The sequence below is a fragment of the Mus musculus genome, chromosome 7 (genome assembly GCF_000001635.26).
Source record: "Mus musculus strain C57BL/6J chromosome 7, GRCm38.p6 C57BL/6J".
NCBI lineage: Eukaryota > Metazoa > Chordata > Mammalia > Rodentia > Muridae > Mus > Mus musculus.
Genome location: NC_000073.6, coordinates 107436000 through 107458891, shown reverse-complemented (window position 1 = coordinate 107458891; position 22892 = coordinate 107436000). Strand labels below are relative to the sequence as shown.

General features: G+C 40.7%; 1 protein-coding gene across 4 annotated transcripts in view; it reads right to left on the bottom strand.

The window, feature by feature from the left end:
- Positions 1 to 22892, bottom strand: part of Syt9 (synaptotagmin IX) — a 178308-nt gene that overhangs the window by 89765 nt on the left and 65651 nt on the right. For all 4 annotated transcript variants that reach the window (XR_378262.4, XR_003946532.1, XM_006508099.3 and 1 more), the window contains one exon: positions 22071 to 22617. Coding sequence is in view for 2 of the 4 variants with exons in the window: in XM_006508099.3 (XP_006508162.1) it covers positions 22071 to 22617 (547 nt within the window). In the remaining 2 variants the exon portion in view is untranslated. The remainder of the gene's footprint in view (positions 1 to 22070; positions 22618 to 22892) is intronic.

The window sequence follows — 22892 nt, the reverse complement described above, 5'->3', positions numbered from 1 at the left end:
CACAGTCAGCTACTGGATGGATCACAGGGCCCCCAATGGAGGAGCTAGAAAAAGTAACCAAGGAGCTAAAGGGATTAGCAACCCTATAGGTGGAACAACAATATGAACTAACCAGTACCCCCAGGAGCTTGTGTCTCTAGCTGCATATGTATCAGAAGATGGCCTAGTCGGCCATCAGTGGAAAGAGAGGCCCATTGGTCGTGCAAACTTTATATGCCTCAGTACAGGGGAACGCCAGGGCCAAGAAGTGGGAGTGGGAGGGTGGGGGAGTGGGTGGGGGAGCGTGTGGGGGACTTTTGGGATAGCATTGGAAACGTAAATGAAATAAATACCTAATTTTAAAAAAAGTGAAGACTTGGTCTATGAGAGATGGGAGATGAGAGTAGATGGTGGAGCTAACACCTAGAGTTTCTAAGGTACAGCACAGGAATCCAGGCAGAGGGTAGATGGCTCGTCCAGCTCAAGAGAGTCTACAGAGACAAATGCAGCCAGCGTCTGAAAGCCAAAGCACCAGAAAGGAAAACGGGAGCCACCAGAGGGCCATGGGTGAGGAGAACTGAAGAAGATGTACTGAATGTGACTGGGAAGGCTCAGTATTTTTGAAACTTCAATGTTTCCAGATGATTTTATATTAGATGCAATCTTAATCAAAATCCCCAAAAGATTATGTATATATAAGCTGATTATAAAATACATACAGAGATGCAAAGAATGTAGAAAAACCAAAACAATTCTGGAAAAGTAGGGCAAAGTTAGAGCATGCAGACTGCCTGACTTTAGGACTTAACAAATCTACAATTCAAATATTGTGGAATAAAGATAGATAAATAGAGCAATGGAAAAGAATAAAGAGTCCAGAATAAAGTATACAATCAGTTGATTTTCTCCAAAAATATAGAAGGCAATTATGTGGATAAAGTATAATCTTTTTGAGAAATGTTGCTGGAACAATTGAACACCACACACACAAAATATTTCATACCTCATACTACATCCATAGATCTTAGCTCAAGTGGATCAACGCCATAAATGTCAGAGGTAAGAAGACACAGTTTCAAGAACAGAAAGCCATACTATATGACTTTGGGTTACATAAAGATCCCTTTGACACACTACTAAAACAGCACATTCAAAATAAAGACGAGATTAATAAAATAGACTTAACAAAAATGAGGACTTTCCCCTTCCAAAGCAAATGCTGAGAGGATGAAAGCATAAACCATAGCTTTGGAGGACATAACATAGGCCTACAGCATGACCCAGTCATTCTGTCCCAAGGTGAGTGTGTGAAAGAAGGTGTCCATATAAAACATGATGCTTTTGACAACTTTATTTGTAACAACCCAAACTGAAAGTAAACCAGTGCTCGCCCACAGGCGAGGCCCTCCAGCAGCCAGCAGTGGGGACACCTCTGCCATGAGACTGGCAGGGGAAGAATGGAACTACAGACACATACAAGGATGGATAAACCCCACAATAATTATTCTGACTGGAGATGCTAACGCAAACTCTGTATGATTCTGACTTATATAAATCCTAGGAAATGGTAACTAATCCAGAGTGACAGAAAGCAGATCCTGTTGCCTAAAGGCTTGGAGATGGGTGCCAGGCAGTGCAGGCAGGGAGGTTACAAAGGAACACAGAGTTTTGGGATAAAGAGTATGTTCATTACTGTGATTATGGGGGGTGTTTTCACAAATGTATACACATGTCAAATATTGTCAAACTGCATACTTCAAACATATGCACTTTATTGGATGGCAATTATCCCTCAATAAGACTGCTTTAAAATGCATCTTGAATCTGCTGCTTTCCTCCTGTCTGGGACCTCCACACTGGAGAGAGTTAACCCTCTCCCTCTAGCCTTTAACAACATGCTGACTCTGCCTCTCAGAATGAGTCCATTCTGCGTGTAGCTAGAGAGGAATTTTTTTAAAAATATTTTTTATTACATATTTTCCTCAATTACATTTCCAATGCTATCCCAAAAGTCCCCCATACCCTCCCCCCCACTTCCCTACCCACCCATTCCCATTTTTTTGGCCCTGGCGTTCCCCTGTACTGGGGCATATACAGTTTGCATGTCCAATGGGCCTCTCTTTCCAGTGATGGCCGACTAGGCCATCTTTTGATACATATGCAGCTAGAGTCAAGAGCTCCGGGGTACTGGTTAGTTCATAATGTAGAGGAATGTTTTAAGAAGACATATCTATTCATGTTACTGGGTGGCTCAAGATTCTTCAAGACCCAAATGTGTACTCTTGACTACAACTCCCTCCTTACTGACCCTGTTTGAGTTCTTGTCTCTTCCCTGTTTTTCTTTTTAATCACCCTGCAAGATGTGTCTCTAGACTTGACAACACTGTTCCTATTGCAGGGCTTTTACACATCCAGTTTCTTTGTTGTGGACTTCCCCCTTATCTAGGCAAACTCCTAACCTACCTTTTAGTCTTTAATGTTATGTCCTCCAAGGAGGTTGAAACATTGACTGGCATCTCTGTCACAGTGCCACCCACAAATGTAAGCACTCTGTGTAATTTATTTACGATCTGTCCCTTCTAAACTTCTAAACAACAGCACCCATCAGGCCCTCACTACCTAAAATGTTGCCTCCATGTAGACGGTCAATGAACGAAGCCTATGAGACAGACCAAGAGCTCAGGTTCTGACCCAAAAATCACTCCTTGACTTGCAAGGTAGACTTTTCCCCCAAGCCAGCTATGTAAAAATCCACCCAATAAATATCTGACACCAGGATGTACTTTCCTCTGTAGTGATTTAGGTTTCAACTTGGTAAATATTTCAAAAGGTAATGAATGGCTGGTGGTATGTGTGGCTTAGTAGGTAAAGGTACTTGCTGCCGAGACTGAAGACCTTAGTTCAACCCCTAGAATCTACACACAGAAAGGAGAGAACTTTCACCTCCACATGTATTCCATAACACACACACAGACAGTCACAGACAGACAGACAGACAGACAGACAGACAGACAGACAGACTGGTACACACACACACACACACACACACAAGGTTTGAGGTGCAGTTTCACATGTGCAAGACCCTGGGTCTTACTGATAGCACAAGGGAAAAAATGAAGGGTGACCACAGGAAGAAAAGAAAGTGGAGAAAAAAGGGAAGGTTGGGGGCGGGGAAGGAGAAATGTTATTCTCAAAAACAGTATCTTTCAGTGTTAAATAACTTAAAAACCAATGTACCAGGCTTCTAAGAGAAATGCTAGTGATGTGTGGCAGAGCTGAATTTGTAGGTCAGTTGGAATTTTTAAAAGTCAGTCAAGCTCATCTTAATCCTAACATGTATGCTGGGTGTTTCACACTGCGACAGTTAACCAGGGAAGAAACCAGATGGGGACGCGCTGGAGAGGATGGGCTCTGGAAGAAATGAAGCCTGACTGGCCACTGACCCAGTGCTTCCTGTCTTTAGCAGAGCAATGGCCTAGATTTCCCACTAGCCCGAGAGTGGGGCAGGGGAGATAAAGTCTGCAAACATGGCTGCTTTCCAAAGCATCTCCCTAAGAAGCAGCTCCCCTCACTCCCCCACCATGTTTATTTAGACTCCCCTTAATTAGAGCATTTCAGCATGCAGGCATAATCCAATCTGAAGGAACATTTCCCTGGAGAGCCATCTGTCAGAATTAGACCACACTTAGCTACTGGATAGTAAGGCAGTGTTGTAAACACCACAGACGGCTTAGACTCTCCAAAGGCTCAAAACTCATTTTCCAAGCAAGCATACGCCAATCCTAGGGAGGAGGCTTGCTGTCAGGAAGCTGGCTTGCTGTTCTGGACTGTAACGCTTCCAAAGGTAGAAGATCATTAAAGCTCATCCCAGGGGTATGTTCTACCTGACCAGAGTCACCTTTCTTCAGAGATGAAATTGCTGTCCTTGACAAATCTATTAAGTTCTCCTTGAGTTGTTGCAGGATCTAAAGTTTTTCCACTCGGCCCATGTCCTCAGCCATGCTACAGTGGAACTGTGGGAGGGAAGCTATGCAGAACCCACTCCTGCTTCCTGCCTCTGTCTCAGGAGTAGACAGCCCACTGTGTAACTCCCATTTTGATTCTCACCCCAGGGCAAGCCGACTGGCCTAGAAAAGTGTAGGGTGGGAGGTGGGATGGGGGAAGGGGTAAGAAGCTCTCTGCTCAGCATCTCCATCATTGCCCTCCATTTCAGAGGTGATGTGAAACACAGTCCTGCCTGTGTCTTTTGCCCATTTTTCTGTCCATGCCACCACTGTGCCCAGTTTAGATCTTGACAATGCTGGTTTGCATATTCCTCAGATGCCATTGCTGGTATATGCTTGGAGCACATGCTGCCTTGATCTTGTGAGAATTCCTCTTAGCTCATGGGAACCATCTTTAAAATGACTGGCAAGTTGTACCCTCTCCCCTTTGAGGTGCTGTGTATCCCCCTGGCCTCAGACAAGGATACTTCTGCTTCATGTTCCAGTTCTCCTAGACTCAGCTCGCTCACCATCCACCTTCCCCAGTTCTCTGTCCTAACCTTTCTGATTTCCATTCACTTTTACTGGTTTCACCAAGAGTAGTCACTCAAACAAAAATCTCTCGTACAAGAGTAAATGTCAACGTGGGAGATACAGATCAGTTAGTGGAGTGCTTGGCTTGCATGCACAAAATCCTGGGTTACTCTCCAGCACTGCAAAACCCAGGCATGATGGCATACATCTGTAATTCCAGCACTCAAGAGGTGAACAAAAGTTCAGAAATTCAAGGTACTCCTGAGCCCCAGAGAGCTGTAAGCCACCACTGGATACTAAGAGCCTAGCCCCTCACAATATCCATCTTGGCCTCTGCTTCCAAGAAACCTAACTTATGATACACTGAGTATACTGGTACAACTTTCATTTTCTGTTTCATTCATCCACACAAAAAAGTACTGTGCTAAGTCACAGGATTTGCTTTAAAGAGCATTTACCCCAATGGAGAAGGCAAAGACAAAGGTATCAGTGGATTCAGAATGGAATTCTTCTTAATTCAACTTAATTAAGTTTAGCTTTCAAATATAGGGGTGCTAGGAATGTACACGTACAGGGAAAAATACAAGATAAAGATAAGCAAAAAAACTGTCTGGTTCTATGAATACCAAAGTGTACTTGAGGGAAAAATATTTCTGAAACACACAAAATAATGTTGAAAGCTTCAGTGAGCTGAGCATTATGGGTAAAGTGCTTGCTCATGGAAGCATGAGGGCTGAGTTCAACACCCCAGCATCCACATAAAAAGCTAAGGATGGCAGTGGACACTTGGCACTCTAACATTGGGAAGTAGAGACGAGACAGGATGATCCTGGGGCGGGGGTGAGGCGGGGGAATGGCCAGCCGGGGTAGCCAACTGGTAAACTCCTTACCAGTGAGAGACCTGTCTAAGAACAAGGAAGATGTCAGTGAGATGGACTAATGGGTACAAAAATGCTTGTTGCACAAGCCTGAGCCTGATGACCTGAGTTCAACTGCTGAAACCCCCCAAAAGTTGTCCTTTGACTTCTGCAGGTGAGCTATGAGATGTATATACCACCCCTCCTGTGCTACAAACACAATAATAGCAAATAAAGTTAAAAAGTAAGGGGAAGAAAAACAGGAATACAGTCCACAATAACCTCTGGCCTCTACGTTTGCATGTGCATGTGTATACACAGATACACACACACAGACACGCTCACACACAGTCCAAATGGCCGCAATCAAAAAGGTGCTACTATTATAATTTTAAATGTATATGAAGCAAGAGCTGATAGAACTACCAAGAAGGAACTGAAAATCCACTAAGACAGAAGAAAATTTCAAACCATATTTTACCAATAATTGGTATGTGAGACTGACAGAAATGTCAGTCAGTATGAGGAAGTAAGGTGTTGAGCTTCTTAAATCCAGCATCTTTGTAAAATCCAACATGTAAAAGAACATGCACCAAATTTCACAAGATAGTAACCCATCTGTAAAGCAAACCATGTCCTCTGAGCACATGCACACTGTTATCATAATCCACTGAAACCGAGGCACAGAACATTTTAAAATAACACGCAAGTCACATTAGACATTAGAAAGATAAAAACACAAATTATCGGGATTTCTGGACTTGTGCTATAGCTAGTACTACAGAGAGAATGTAAAGGCTTAAATGCATCTCCTTAGTTGATATAACAGGCTATTTCAAGGGCACCAGAAAGTTAAAAATATGTAAGAAGGAAGAAATTGGCCATTTTCCCAATGCTAAGTCCTACTTGTCAAATGTACATTTTTAATAGTGGAAGACTCAAAGTTACTAAAGATGAAAATACCTAGCTGACAATGGAAAAATTGGCTAAAAAAAATTGGAAGACAAAAGTAAAGTAGAATAAAATAGTTGGTGTCCAGAAGAGTCTGACATGCTGACCACAAAGGTCTAGGGGTCCAATCAAGAAAAAGATGAATGGCCTTAGAAGGAGGAAAGGTGTTACTAAAGAATACAGCAGGACTGTGAAGAACTCCAGTCCATACATTTAAAACAGATGAAACAAATTCTTAAACGAGTCTAAACCACCATCACATTAGGATAAAACGAGAAAGTAGAGTTGGTCTTCCAGCCATCAATGTAGCTAGATGACTTCCCTCATCGGACCCAGAACACTTCAGGCCACATTCCACTAAACACTGTGGAAAAACATGATTTACTATTACACAAAATACTCAAGAGAAGAGGAAAACATACAAGGATCTCTAACTTGAATGGCTTAATTTTTGAAGACATGCTCTATGTGGCCCAGGCTGATTGCCTAAGCTTCCCTAGCAATAGGAATGACAGGGTGGTACAACAATGCCTGGCTTTATAACTCATTCTATAGGATCAAATATTAAAACCAAATTAGACAACTAGTTGAACAGTGATCAAGAAAATAAAATCACAGGCTGGTTTCATTCATGAATCTAGTTGCAAAAATCTGAACATTGTGAAACCAATTTTCAGAAAAACACGTTTGCAAGTCAGATATAGTAAGGGCAGATAGCACTAGAGATAACTGGATGGAGGGAAGCAAGCTTAAGAACATAAGCAACATAAACCAAGGTTACTTGGCATCACCAGAACCCAATTCTCCCAACAGAGCAAGTCCTGGATACACCATCACACTGAAAACGCAAGATTTGGATCTAAAATCACTTCTCATGACGGTGATAGAGAACTTTAAGAAGGGCATAAATAAATTCCCTTAAGTAAATATAGGAGAACACAGGTAAACAGCTAGAAGCCCTTAAAGAGAAAACACAAAAATCTCTTAAAGAACTGTAGGAAAACACAATCAAAGAGGTGAAGGAAATGAACAAAACTATCCAGTATCTAAAAATGGAAATAGAAACAATAAAGAAATCACATAAGGAAACAACCCTGGAGTTAGAAAACCTAGGAAAGAGTTCAGGAGTCATAGATACAAACATCATCAACAGAATACAAGAGATAGAAGAAAGAATTTCAGGTGCAGAAGATACCATAGAAAACATTGATACAACAGTCAAAGAAAATGAAAAAAGTAAAAACCTCCTAACCCAAAACATCCAGGAAACCCAGGACACAATGAGAAGACAAACCTAAGGCTATTAGGTATAGAAGAGAGCAAAGATTCCCAACTTAAAAGGGCCAGTAAATATCATCAACAAAATTATAGAAGAAAATTTCCCCAACCTAAAGAAAGAGATGCCCATGAACATACAAGAAGCCTACAGAACTCCCAATAGACTGGACCAGAAAAGAAATTTCTCACCTCACATAATAATCAAAACACCAAATGTACAAAACAAAGAAAGAATATTAAAGCAGTAAGGGAAAAAGGTCAAGTAACATATAAAGATAGACCTATCAGAATTACACCAGACTTCTCACCAGAGACTATGAAAGCTAGAAGATCCTGGGCAGATGTTACACAGACCCTAAGAGAACATAATTGCCAGCCCAGGCTACTATACCCAACAAAACTTCTAATTACCATAGGTGGAAAAACGAAGATATTCCACAACAAAACCAAATCTACACAATATGTTTCCACAAATCCAGCCCTACAAAGCATAATAGATGGAAAACACCAACACAAGGAGGGAAACTACACCCTAGAAAAAGGAAGAAATCTCTCAACAAACCCAAAAGAAGATAACCACACAAACATGATTCCACCTCTAACAACGAAAATAACAGGAAGCAACAATCAATTTTCCTTAATATCTCTTGATGTCAATGGACTCAATTCCCCCCAAAAGACATAGACTAACAGACTGGATACGTAAACAGGACCCAGCATTTTGCTGCATACAGGAAACGCACCTCAGTGTCAAAGACAAACGCTACCTCAGAGTAAAGGCCTGGAAATCAATTTTCCAAGCAAATGGTCCAAGAAACAAGCTGGAGTAGCCACTTTAATAATGTATAAAATCGACTTCCAACCAAAAGTCATCAAAAAAAGATAAGGAAGGACACTTCATACTCATCAAAAGAAAAATCTTCCAAGAGGAACTCTCAATTTTGAACATCTACGCTCCAAATGCAAGGGGACCCACATTCATAAAAGAAACTTTACTAAAGCTCAAAGCACACATTGCATCTCACACAGTAATAGTGGAAGACTTCAACACACCACTCTCAGCAATGGACAAATCATGGAAACATAAACTAAACAGAAACAGTGAAACTAACGGAAGTTATGAACCAAATGGATCTAACAGATATTTATAGAACATTTCATCCTAAAGCAAACCTCCTTCTCAGCACCTCATGGTACCTTCTCCAAAATTGACGAAAAACAGGCCTCAACAGATAGAAGAAGCCTGAAATAATCCCATGCATCCTATCAGATCACCACAGACTAAGGTTGGTCTTAAATACCAACAAAAACAACAGAAATCACACATATACTAGGAAGCTGAACAACTGTCTACTCAATGATAACTTGGTCAAGGAAGAAACAAAGAAAGAAATTAAAGGCTTTTTAGAATTTAAAGAAAATGAGGACACTTCATATCAAAATTTATGGGACACAATGAAATCAATGGTAAGAGAAAACTCATAGCTCTAAAAGTGCCTTCAAAAAGAAACTGGAGAGAGCTTACACTAACGGCTTGACAGTACACCTTAAAGCTCTAGAACAAAAAGAAGCAAATACACCCAAGAAGAGTAAACAGCAGGAAATAATCAAACTCAGGGCTGAAATCAACCAAATAGAAACAAAAAGAACTATACAAAGAATCAACAAAACCAGGAGCTGATTCTTTGAGAAAATCAAGATAGATAAACCTTTGTCAGACTAACCAGAGGGCACAGAGACAGTATCCAAATTAATAAAATCAGAAATGAATAGGGAGACATAACAATGAAATATGTCTTAAAACAATTATTCTGCTTGTTGAATATTAACAGTTGAAAATATCAAAATCATGTTCTACAAACATCATGGAGATATTGATAATTTTTCTTACTGTGCTTGAAATTAGCACTTTCTTAATGTCTAACTTCAAAGAGTTTTTGCTATTTTAAAAATTTTAAAATATACTTACTGATAAAATAATTTCTCTCCTAGAAACACTGATAATATTTTTTAAGTAAACTGATTGTTAGACAATGTAGACAGATATATAATGCATTTTAAATACTCTCTATATCAGATGGTATCATATAAGGACTTTTGAATATATTTCTTTCTTTTTTTTTTTTTTTGGAGAAAGGGTTTCTCTGTGTAGCCCTGGCTGTCCTGGAACTCACTCTGTAGACTAGGCTGGCCTTGAACTCAGAAATCTGCCTGCTGGGGAGTGGGGGGGAGGATATGGGGGACTTTTGGGATAGCATTGGAAATGTAAATGAGGAAAATACCTAATTAAAAAAAAAAGAAAGAAAGAAATCTGCCTGCCTCTACCTCCCGGATGCTGGGACTAAAGGCATGTGCCACCACTGCCCAGCTGAATATATTTCCTAATGATTCATTTTTAATATTTTATGTTCTTTTACTGTGCTTAACTCCCAAAGAATATTTTGTATGTTTCAAAACAACTTAGTATTCAACATTAGATATAGGATTCTCAATTATGGATAGTATTACATATTCATTAATGATATTTTTTAGGATAAGGATATGAATATAAAAGTTGAGCAATTTTTTATGTATTATTTGATTCTCAAAATACTCAATATTATTATGTTTGGTGTATAAAATGCACTTAAATACTAAAAAAATTTAAGAAAAAAAGAAAAACACATTTGCACACACACTCATGTATATCTGTTTATGAAGAACAATAAATCAGGAAAAATTTCAACAAAACTAGAGAACACTCTCTTAACACATTAAAAGATAAAAGATGCGATTTGTAGGCTTAATACAATAGATTCAGAAAAATCATATAATAAAATTCAACATCCATTCAGGTTTTCAAACAGTCTAAATTCGATGTGTCACCTAACGGTGAAATACTTCAAAGCATTTCTTTTAAGATTAGGAACTGGTCCTAGAAAATACAATGACACAAGTAATAAGGACAGGGTGACAGGAGACATCAAAAGACTCAGGAAGGAAAGGACTAACAAGACTAGGGATGGGGAGGCATCTCAGGGAGCACAGTGTTCGCTAAGCAAGCATCAGGACCCGAGTTTGGATCTCTAGCACCCATGTAAAAGCTGAGAGTGGTCACACACGTCTGTGATCCTAACAACTAGGGAGGGGCCAGGACTGGCAGATCCTGGGAGCTCAGTCTCCAAAAAGTCTAGTCAGTGAGTGCCTGGTTCACAGAGAAGCCCTGGGCCCTGTCTTCGAAAAGATAATGTAGATGATGGTACAGTTCTTCAGATGGAGATATATGTTTCTCATCATACATACAGGCTTTGACCTGTGCATGTAGACAGACAGACAGACAGACAGACAGACACACACACACACACACACACTAACAAAATGTTCCTTATCCATACATGCTACAATTGTCAATGCATAAAATACAACTGTGATCAAATTATTAGACACAGTGTGTAGTAACACTGACTAGTGGAGGAATTCAGCAGGAAGAACGCCAGATCCTGCAGGTGCTACTGTAAGCTGGCAGACCACTTAAGAACTGTCTTTGACCATTCCTAGGTACATACACTGGACAAGTCCTTGTTCCTACTTAATAGTAGATATATACAAGGATTATGATGGCAATAATTTCTGAAGTAGAAGAAGCTTAGTAATTCAAATGGGTAAATTATGGTGTGTTGTATGACAGATGCTAAAATATCACTATAGAAAATAAAAGCTGTGCATGAGGCTAATGCCTGCAAGCCCAACATGGGGGCTGGGGGTGGGGTAGGGTGAGGCTGGGGGTGGCTGAGACAGAGAACAGGCGCTCGATGTCATCATCAGTTCCACAGTCAGAACAAAGACAGTGTGAGACAAGGAACGCTGTCTCATAGAAGAAACACAACCCCTAAACAACAGATAAACTCAATCAAGTCCAAAAGACTATGGTTACTAACTAGAGCGCCAATTATTCTAATAGCACAATGTTTAACATAATTTAGGAAATAATACAGCAAATGTTACTTCACTGAAATAAATTTAAAGAATAGTCAAAGCTGGCCAACCTGTTGTTATATGATAAATAATTTTTAAAACGAAGGAACCATATATCTGAACTTCAGTATATTGATTAACTCCAGGAAAGATCTGAGGGACAGTAAAGGGACATACAGAATGCTGTAAAAAAAAAAGGAAGGATAATGTCCTCTCTATTCAGCTAAGTTGTGAAGTAACCAGTGTGTGCTTGTTTGTATTTTAAAAGCTTATGCATGCAGCACACACACTGTAGCCTGCATTACAGACTCCATCTACAATAGCGGTTCTCAACCTTCCTAATGCTGCCACCCTTTAATACAGTTCCTCATGTTGTGGTGACCACTGACCAGAAAATCATTTTGCTGCTACATCACAACTGTTATTTTGCTGCTGCTATGCATTATAACTTAAGTATCTGATATCTGACCCCTGTGAAAGGGTTGTTCAAGCCCAAAGGGGCCTCAACTCACAGGTTGAGAAACACTGATCTAAAAGTTATATGCTTTGTTTTGTCCTAACAATCACGCTGTGATGAAAGCTCCCAGAAGTCTTAGTGTAAGAGGTTTGGAACATTGTCCCCTTTGTTTCAAGCGTTCCATCCTGCTGCTCTTTCCAAAACTGACCACTATAAATTGCTGGGAATGGCTAGGTAAGTAAAATGTAATGAAAATATGGGCGTTAAATATTAAAAAAAAAAAAAAGTAACAGCCTATGTTGTGCCATGCCCCTTTCTGAACTGCCACCTATCCATACTGGCAGAAAAGGGATCACCCATTGTGATGGTTTGTATATCCTTGGACCAGGGAGTGGCACCATCTGGAGGTGTGGCCTTGTTGGAATAGGTGTGACCTGGTTGGAATGGGTGTGTCACTGTGGGTGTGGTTATAAGATCCTCACCCTAGTTGCCTGGAAGTCAGTCTTCCACTAGCAGTCTTTGGATGAAGACATAGAACTCTCAGCTCCTCCTGTGCCATGCCTGTCTGGATACTGCCATGCTCCCACCTTGATAATAATGGACTGAACCTCTGAACCTGTAAGCCAGCCCCAATTAAATGTTGTTTTTTTATAAGACTTGCCTTGGTCATGGTGTCTGTTCACAGCAGTAAAACCCTAACTAAGACACCCATCATGTGAGAACTGTGACATTCTCTCCCAGGGAGAGACTGAGATGACCACAGAGAACCTCTGAACCACCAGCTAGGAAGCAGACCATCAAATTGATTTCTGGAGTACTTTAGGCTGATTTACTAGGGATCCAGAAGTCAATGTCAAGGGCATGAGCCTGGTAGTCAGTGTTCCTACTAAGCACCAAACTCAGGCTTTCAGAAATGCTAACCTCTCACCAGGACACACACACACACACACACACACACACACACACACCATCTCCCTCTCCCTCTAACCCCCCCCTCCTTGAGAAAAATCCCCACCAAGGTCCTTTTTATTATTACTGATCTGGATTTCCATGGATAAGAGCAAAACCTATCATCATTTTTGTACTCAATAATTTCAATTTTATTCCTCCCCAGGAAAGCATGAAGATTAAGCTTTATTTTAATGTGAATATTTATTAAATTCACAATCTCTCCTGAAGAATTAATAACTTAACAGGGATTAATTCGTTCATGGGTTCACACACTACACATCCTAAAGTCCGGCATCCCTAGAGCCTCACCAAACAAGTCCTTCACAAGGAACTCCATTTTACTCCCTATCTTAATAAGACAAAAGATGGTCTTGAATTACCATGCGGCATATACCTTTAATCCCAAAACTCAGGAGTCTGAGGCAGGGGGATTGCCAATGCTGGAGTAGCCTGATCTACGCAGAGAGACCCTACCATAAAAGTAAGTAAACTTAAATATCTTACTTTTAGACACTATCTTGGGGCGGGGGGGGGGGGTTACCACCAAGAACAAGTTGAACTTGGCTTTTGCACTTAACAGCATAGTCAATCAGGGAAGAAAGGCAAATGATGAAATGCACAGAAGAAAACAGCACATGTAATGGTAGAGGTAGAAAGCAAAGATCAGAAAGACTTTCCTCAATCCCGGACTCAGAAAGCTGATCTTTAAAATGGGGTCTAATTGCTTGGTAGGAGCAAGCAGGCAAAGGGGATGGACAGGCAAAGAAACATATTCCACGATGTGACCTAGACAGAGCAACTGCTGCAAAGTAACCCTGATTCGCATCCAGCTGCTATCTAGCCGTGAATCCCTGGCTGAACCTCTTAGTGGGGACTCCATCTAAGGCTCATCTGTCAAATGAAGAATTTAGATTGTGGGACTTGTAAAGGCTAATGAGATGACATAGCAAACATAATAATATATTATGTTACATATTCAGTTAGTATAAGTAAAAAAAAAAAACAAATTTAAACAAGCTTCAAGCAGTACAGCAGTTTCAACATTAACATTAAGGCAAGTATTCACAGAAACTCCTCCAGGTAGGAAGTAACACTTGGTTACAAAATCCTTCTAAGTGCACAGCAGAGCTAATGAGGCAGAAATAGAATTTTTCAGTGACAGGAGCAATAACCATGAATCCACAGAGGTGAGTAAGCCCTGGAGCTGGGGCAGAAGGAAGGGAATGGACTCTAGTGTTAACTCCTGGTATCCACAGGACTGTGAAACAGTCCTTCCTAAAGCTACATTCCCAAAGCCTGAAGGTCACATTCTTAAAAGATAAATGAAACAGGTATGTAGTGGATTTCATCCTATCTTGTACTTGCCCTAGAAAAAAAGGGGAAAAAAATCTTTAGTTTCTAACCAATAATACAAACCACCAATAACCCAAAACTCTAAAGCTCAGAATTTAAACTGTTCCATGTTGGCAGTATATCTAGGCATCTTATGGACATAATTTTGAATCATGGTTGGAGCAATACACACACTGAAATTTCTATAAAGTTTCAAGCCAGATAAACCTATACTCACAAATAAAATAGGCAGTATGATCCTTTGAGTTGTTAGTCAATGAGAATGCCAAGAAAAAGAACCAGATATTCCCAGATTACAATCAGAGCTATGAGGAACAGAATACAAAAGCAAATGCATATGGAATGGTGAAATACATACATAAATACATACATACATATGCATAAATATCTACATGAGTATCCATATATATATATATAAAAGAAATGGAAAGAATCTTGAAGGGGGAAGGGATGATCAAATAAATTAGCCTAATATGAAAATATTAGGTAATGGAAAGAAATAAACAGCTAATAATTTTCCAGAACTGATTCGAGAAAAGATGCTTAGATTCAGAACTGTATTCTGACCAGGATAAATACTACTCCTGAGCATATACCCAAAAGATGCGCCAACATGCAATAAGGGCACATGCTCCACTATGTTCATAACAGCCTTATCTATAATAGCCAGAAGCTGGAAAGAACCCAGATGTCCCTCAACAGAGGAATGGATACAAAAAATGTGGAACATTTACACAACAGAATACTGCGCAGCTATTAAAAACAATGAATTTACGAAATTCTTAGGCAAATGGATGGATCTGGAGGATATTATCTTGAGTGAGGTAACCCAATCACAAAAGAATACACATGATATGCACTCACTGGTAAGTGGATATTAGCGCAGAAGCTCGGAATACCCAAGATACAATTTGCAAAACACATGAAACTCAAGAAGGAAGACCAAAGTGTGGATACTTCAATCCTTCTTAGAAGGGAGAACAAAACACCCATGGAAGGAGTTACAGAGACAAAGGGTGGAGTAGAGACTGAAGGAAAGGCCATCTAGAGACTGCCCCACCTGGGGATCTATCCCATACACAATCACTAAACCCAGACACTATTGATGCCAACAAGTGCTTGCTGACAGGAGCCTGATAAAGCTCTCTCCTGAAAGGCTCTCTGCCAGTGCCTGACAAATACAGAAGTAGATGCTCACAGCCATTCATTGGACTGAGCATAGGGTCCCCAATGAAGGAGCTAGAGAAAGGACCTAAGGATCTGAGGGAGTTTGCAGCCCCATAGGAGGAATAACAATATGAACTAACCAGTACCCCCAGAGCTCCCAGGGACTAAACCATCAACCAAAGAAAATACATGGTAGGACTCTTGGCTCCAGCTGCATATGTAGCAGAGGATAGCCTAGTCAGACATCAATGGGAGGAGACACCCTTGGTTCTGTGAAGGCTCTATGCCCCAGTGTAGGAGAATGTCAGAACCAGGAAGTGGGAGTGGGTGAGTTGGTGAGCAGGGGGAGGGGGGTGTTGGAGGGGAAACCAGGAAAGGGGATACCATTTGAAATGTATATAAAGAAAATATATAAAAAAAAGAAATGCCTAATTAGCAATGTCATAATTAAAATATAGAACACTAAGGAGGAAAGGAAGCTCTAGAGGTCAATAAAAGAAGGAAAATTGACATAGAAAGTAATAAATGTCAGAATAAATATTGACTTTAAAAGGAAGGAAACAATGGAATTATTGCTTCACATTACCAAAATCAAACAGAGAATTTTGTTCACCTAAATTTTTATTCCCAGGAAAATAACCTTCAAAAAACAATCTTAAAACAAAGCCACATTTGGGAGCTGTGGGTTTGGCTTCAGTATCTATGGACATTCCAAGAACCAGACAGCCCAGTTTCATGCTCCTGACTTCTTTGTTGTGAGGACCTCAGGAGAAGCCAGCCGCTAAGGGAGTCTACATCATGGAAAGAGATAAATAAACCTCAAGGCCTCCGGGGGCACAAGCAGGAATGAATAGAAGGTCCAAAATAGTCCTCCAACAGAAGCGATGAAGTACAAACTCCCTTGCTTCCAGAGCAAACATGAACTGCACACAAGCAGCACTCCATGTACCACTCACACGCATCAAGGCAGAACACACCAGCAAACTGAACTCAGCAGCAGTCAGAAAAGGCAACACATCACAGCACGGCTGGATTAATCTAGAACATCAGACTGAATGGAGATTAGAAAACTGATCAACATTAGTGACCATAATAGTAGATTAAAGAAGCCCCTGAAAATCACATCATTTGAGAGAGGGACAACCATTCCTAACAGTCCTGAGGTCAGTCCTGTAGGAACAGAGAGAGACTTTATTTGAGACAGGGTTTCCCGATGCAGCCCAAGTTGTGATTGATTCTCTTGCTTTAGTTTCCTGAGCACTGGAAATGATGGTGTGAGACAGCATACTTGGTAGAGGGATGCAACCTCAATATGAAGGTACCCACTAATACCTCTAGGAAAAACTATACTCTGCAAGAGTATAAAGACAGTCTATGTAAAATATGGAACAAGTCAAAGATGCCTGTTTATCCCTTATTTACTGTTTCAAACCCTCCTGGGTATCCTAGTTTGTACGTTAAACAACAACAAAGTCAAAAAAAGGACCAAGAAATAAAAAAGGCACGGACCAGAAAGCAACAAGGCCATCATAATTCCTACATGACTGATTATTTACAAAGAAAATGTAGAAGCACCTATAAGGATTAGGGATTTTACAAGAATTACAAAATTTCACTTATATACCTGCAATAGTCAGAAATGCTATTTTAGAAGTTACCATTTAAGGTAACAAAAATGGGTAAAGACAAATCTAGCAAAAGTCTGGCAAGATCTTTATGTAGAAAAACCACAAAGCCTGAAGGCAAGACTTTAAATAAAGATAATCTATCTATCTATCTATCTATCTATCTATCTATCTATCTATCTATCTGGATAGAACACTATGACTAGAAAGGTGTAAACTTTCCTCAAACTGTCCCACAGACCTAATACACCCCCACCCAACCAGGAATGGCCCTTTGCTCATGCGAGGCCAATGCTCTACCCAACCTCTCTAGGACATAACACATAATGCAATGTTAGTGCTGTACAAATGCATTTAAAAATATTTTCAGTTGAATTTGAGGATTCAGAATCCCTGGGCAGAGTATAGAATTATATCAGCATCAAGTTAAGACAAATTGAAAATGAGAGGGAAAAATACTATAATTAAAAGAACTATTTTATTATAAAATATTGATAGTTTAAGATCCGAAAAGAAATAACTTTTATTTGATAACGGAGCTCTAAAAATTATGTGAAAAAATCTTGTTATCATCTAAAACTAAACTAAGGGAAGACAAGACCTGCTTTTCTAGATTCTGGAATAAGAGCAATTGGCAAGCCCAGCAATTAGAAGATGCAGTCAAGTAGAACTGTGGATGGAAAGGAATCCAGGAGCAGATTCTTCCTCCGTGGAAACCCACAGATGTCAGAGCATGCACCACGCTGCACAGTACTGGGAAAATGCTCCAGACAATCCCTTCTCTACTTAAAAAATAAATGTGGATGTGTCATAAGGTGAACTAGAGTCTAATCCTCGAGTGTAATGGCAGACTGGGTGGATCGTTTAAACCGTGTTTGGATTTAGATGAAGTTATGAGAGTGGGGCCCCATGTAGAAGTAGTGTTCTTCTTACAAGGTTAGAGCTCAGGCTCTCTTCACCATGTGAAAACACAGAGAAGGCAGGGAGGAGCCCCAGGAGAAGTGACCTTTGCCAAGACCAGGCTTGAGAGCTGAGAGAAGTCAACGTCTGCTAAGCCAGTCAACCTGTGAGATCTTGAAATGGGGGCCAGATCGACCAACTTAAGATGATTCTGTGTTACATGATAAAAAAGAAGTCCATTCTAGGAAAACAAAATTTATATTTTATACATACACATATGTATATGTGAATATGTATGTATGAGTTTATATGTATACATATATACATATGCATATGCTTATGTATATGTGTGTGTGTCAGAAGCAGGAGGCTCTCTGAATTTGAGACCAGTCTGGTCTACAGAGCAAATTCCAGGACAGTCAGGGCTAAACAGAGAATCCCTGTCTCAAAAACACAAAAAACAAACAAACAAACAAACAACAACATATATATATATGTATATATGTATATATGTATGTATGTATGTATATATATATATATATATATATATATATATATATATATATATATACATCTCAAAACTTTAAAACTTTTGCCTTGCATAGCATCTTCCTCCTGAAATCAGAAAGCACTCAGGAGGCAGAAGCAGGAATATCATGAGTTTGAAGCTACCCTGATCCACTCTAAATAGTAAGTTCAAGGTCATCCAGGGCTACATAATGAGACCCCATCTCAAACACATAAACTTTAAGATTTTTTACAGAAAACAGGAGAATTATATTCACAACATACTAAGATTTCTTAATTAAGAGACAAGCATGTTACTTAACAATGGAAAACAGTGATACATTTTATGACAATAGGCATAAGAACTATCAAAAGTGACCATTAAGCCTACACAGGTAGCTCAGTGGGCAAAGGGATGAGCGGCGTGAGCCTGAAGACCTGAGCTGCACTCCAGAAGCTGGATGGTGGCGTGCATCAGACTCCTACGGTGAGATGGGAAACAGGTACAGAATTATCCAGTAGCTTAAGGGCAGGCTAGCCTAGAATATGAAGCATAATAGCAAAAACAAAAGACAGTAAGGTGCAAAGTTAGAATCAATTCCCTAAAGTGGTCCTCTGACCTCTACACTTGGCACATGTACATACCCCTCCACACACAAATAAATAAGGCATTGCAATAGTAAGTCACCACAGAGCTAGTACACACACTGACATAAGCTGACAGCCGATTATAATGCATATAACACAAACTTCTATACAGACTGTAAAGAGAAACTACATCAACATGGGGACAAACAAACAGCAGAAGAACATGCTGACAGCACTGCATGTAAGAAAGGAAGCTAGAATGATAAATAAACATAAAAAGATGGCTACCTCAGCAGCCAAGAAGAAAGCAGTCTTACGGATGGATGTTTCACATAGACACATATACACAATAACCAGCATTAGAAGATGTAGAGCTGGTGAGAAACTCGGTACAGAACTCAGGATAGTCATATCTCACCAGCAGGGGATCTGTCTGAGGAGCCACTGTGAAAATGGCCTTATGACCACACGGAAATGTTGAACATCTATATCAAAGATTGTGGTACCTGTTAATCTATGGGTGGACATGAAAGTATTCTCTGTTATGCTATTCAGAATCACAAACAAACTAATAACATGAATGTCATCAATGTAACTGATAACAGGCTAAAATGATGACTCTGTGGTCCCCAGCACCCATATGGAGGGCCTCAACTACCTGTTATCCAGTTCTGCCCTCCATAGGTACCAGACACAAACATACATGCAAACGAAACACATTTACTCATTAAAAAAAAAAAAATCAATGGGTAAAATCCTCCCAGAGAGAATGCTAACTTGTTATATTCTGAACAGGTTGTTGTATACAATGAAAACACACAAAGTGCATCCACTGCATTCATCTCCATTGTTACATGTTATAATTAACTTTGAGTGTGCAACGACAACTCAAAGTGGGGCCATGGACAGCAGGAACAAACTTCAATACGCTGTCACAAAGTAAGTAAGCTCAGGCTAGTGAAGGGGACAGTAGGAGCAGTCCGCCGAGGGTGAAAGTACTATTGTGCTGTCTTCTTCAGCTGGTGGGTTCACACCTGCTCATTTAAATATCTATTCATTGTTCCTCTGGTATGTATTATACACACGGTATTTCGTGCTTCTGCATATAAAAGCAGAACCTTAGCGTACCTCAGACCTCTGTGCTGTTTCTGGACACATTAAGAATTATGAACCAGTCTGTAATTCCACTCCTAGCACCCAAGCCCCTCCTGTGGCTAGCTGAAAGCCTGGGGAAATGCTTCTTGAAGAACTGCACATTCTTCTTAACTCCTCTGCAATCCAGGATTTCCCAGCATCGATCCAGAAACTTAGTTCTGGAAGACTTACCTCAGAGCTGAAGGTCTCTGTAGACTACCACTCTTTTCCTGCCCCACAGGACCCTTTGTGAAGAGACCTTTCCACAAGGGACCTGCCTCATCTGGACTATGCCCAGCCTCTGTGCGTATGCTGTTGCTCTCTTCATAAAACCCCTAGATGGCAACTCCAAAGGATCCCCACTGATCTTCCTGAAACTTCTCCATCTAGTTTACGACTCTGCTTGCCAGAACATTACAGAGTCTGGCTGGACAGTGTGAACAACGCTTTCCTACCTGGCCCTGGGACCAGACTTTGTCAGAGCTCATCATCATGGCTGAAGCTTCTACACTCACATAGATCTGGTAAGTGCCCCACATGGGGCAGGGGAGCTGACTTGGGGACACTCGTATCTTACTATAAGCAGCCTATCTATTTTGTTTGTTTAGGCCTCCTCAGTTGCCTCCCGATTTTGGCAACTGAAATATAAAGATAATCGTTGCCCTTCCCAGCATCCATTTTGGGTTTTCAAATGTTACAGTTGTTCAAGATGAAGAGCTCTGTTCTTTCCCCCAATGTTACAAATCATTTCAGTTTTAGCTACTGCTATTCTCTACAGCTTCTCTTCCTTCCAGATGTGAAGAAGAAGGCCATCACAACCTTGGCCACACTTTCCCTACCTAGATACCATGACAAAGCTGGCACAAGGACTTAGGGTACTCGGAGAGAGCGAATAATGGATGGGGAAGTCCCTAGGTCACTAATGTGTCAGAGGCTGAAGAGCGTCATGATTATGGGGGTATTTGGTTGTAGGGTAGAGATCTGGGCATCCTCTTCTTGAACAGAAATCTGGGGGTCCTCTTCTTGAGCAGAGACAGTCTTTGGCTCACTCAAGGCTCAATCCCAAGTTGGATCAGTGCCTGAGTTGGATAAATCTAGTGACACTTGGTCCCTTTGGATGCCAAGAGTCACCTCAGGGAATCTAATCAGGAGAAATACGCAGCTTTAAAGTACCACCTCCCTGCACCCCCCTACAAGAAAGTCCAATTTTCCTCAGTCTGTAGTTTAGGTAGGGAGTAACAAGGCTGTAAATGGAGGACACACATCCCATGGGATCCCGTTTGAAATGTATAGCAGATCCCTGCTGCTTTCTCCTAAGTCTGACATGAGATTTGACCTTCTCTAGATCAGTTTTTCCATTTTTTCAGTCTGACTTCCTTGCAATTTTAATTTATGACTTTTGCATTTGGAATTCTGATGCTAACTCTCGTCAACCACTCCCAAGCTCAGGTTTAAAATGAGGATTTGATCCTGGAAGTACTTTTGAGCCAATAGGAGAAGCCACGCAAGCACTTGGTTGTCAATCAGGCAATGGACTTTCAGCTGTAGAATACAGTGAACAGGATGCCATGACCCAGTTAATACAAACCTGAAACAGCTCTCAAGAAAATGTTGTGAGCAGCTATGATAGAAGAAAAGCAAAAAAAAAAAAAAAAAAAAAGGTATTTCTTAATAGTGTTAGCAAATTATTCTTGTATGTATCAAAGTTAATGCTATTAAAAACCCACCCCTCCAAAGATAGGATATCAATGTGAATTTTAGCGTTTGTTCCCAAATAACACGTGTAAGCAGTCTGTTTCTGTGGAAAAGAAGAAGCAACTCCCCCAGCCCAATGGAAGAAGGCTAGACTCACGTTGGTGACATACTCGATATCCTTCCAAAGGATGCACTCCCTGGGGAAGTCGGCCAAGTCGAAGAAGTGGTCCACCACCACCTGACCAATCAGGTCATGGCGAGAGAACCTGTCAAAGTCATACACAGAGAAGTGAAGCTTCCGAGCTTCAAGGTCATTGTAGTGAACAGGAAATAAAAACACCTCATCAAACACAGGGTTCAGGGTCTTCCTGTGAACTTTAGTCTGGTGTTTTGTTTTCCGGTCAGGAAGCAAGTAGATCTTGACATAAGGATCTGAAGTCCCAGAGAAGTCCTTGGCAGGCAGATTGACGGCTTTGTGGATCTTCACAATGAGCTGTTCCAAGTCGCAGTCATATTTTAAAATGAAGTTCAGTTTCCCGCAGGCTTTGCTGTTACTCCTCCGCCCATCGTCGTTGTCCAGTGACCTCTGTTTGTATAACTCTGGTTTAATTCTACCAATCCCAGTCAGCTGCTCCTGCCTCTGAAGCTGCTGGATATTAAAGTCCGGGTTCGACAGGTTGAGCTGTCTTCGGATTGAGTTATGCCTTAAACGAAGAGCAAGACACAGCAGAGTTAAAACCTCATGAGCTGCCCGTCTTTCAGAACCTTGTGTCTGCAATGTCAGTGCGCTGTTCTATTTCTTTTTTAATATTTCCTTTATTCATATTTCCAATGTTATCTCCTTCCCCAGTTTTGCCCCCTCCCAGAAACCCCATCCCATCCTCCCTCCCCCTGCTTCTATGAGGGTGTTCCTCCACCCACCCATCCACTCCCACCTCCCCGCCCTGGGTTCCCCTACACAGGGGCACCTATCAAGCCT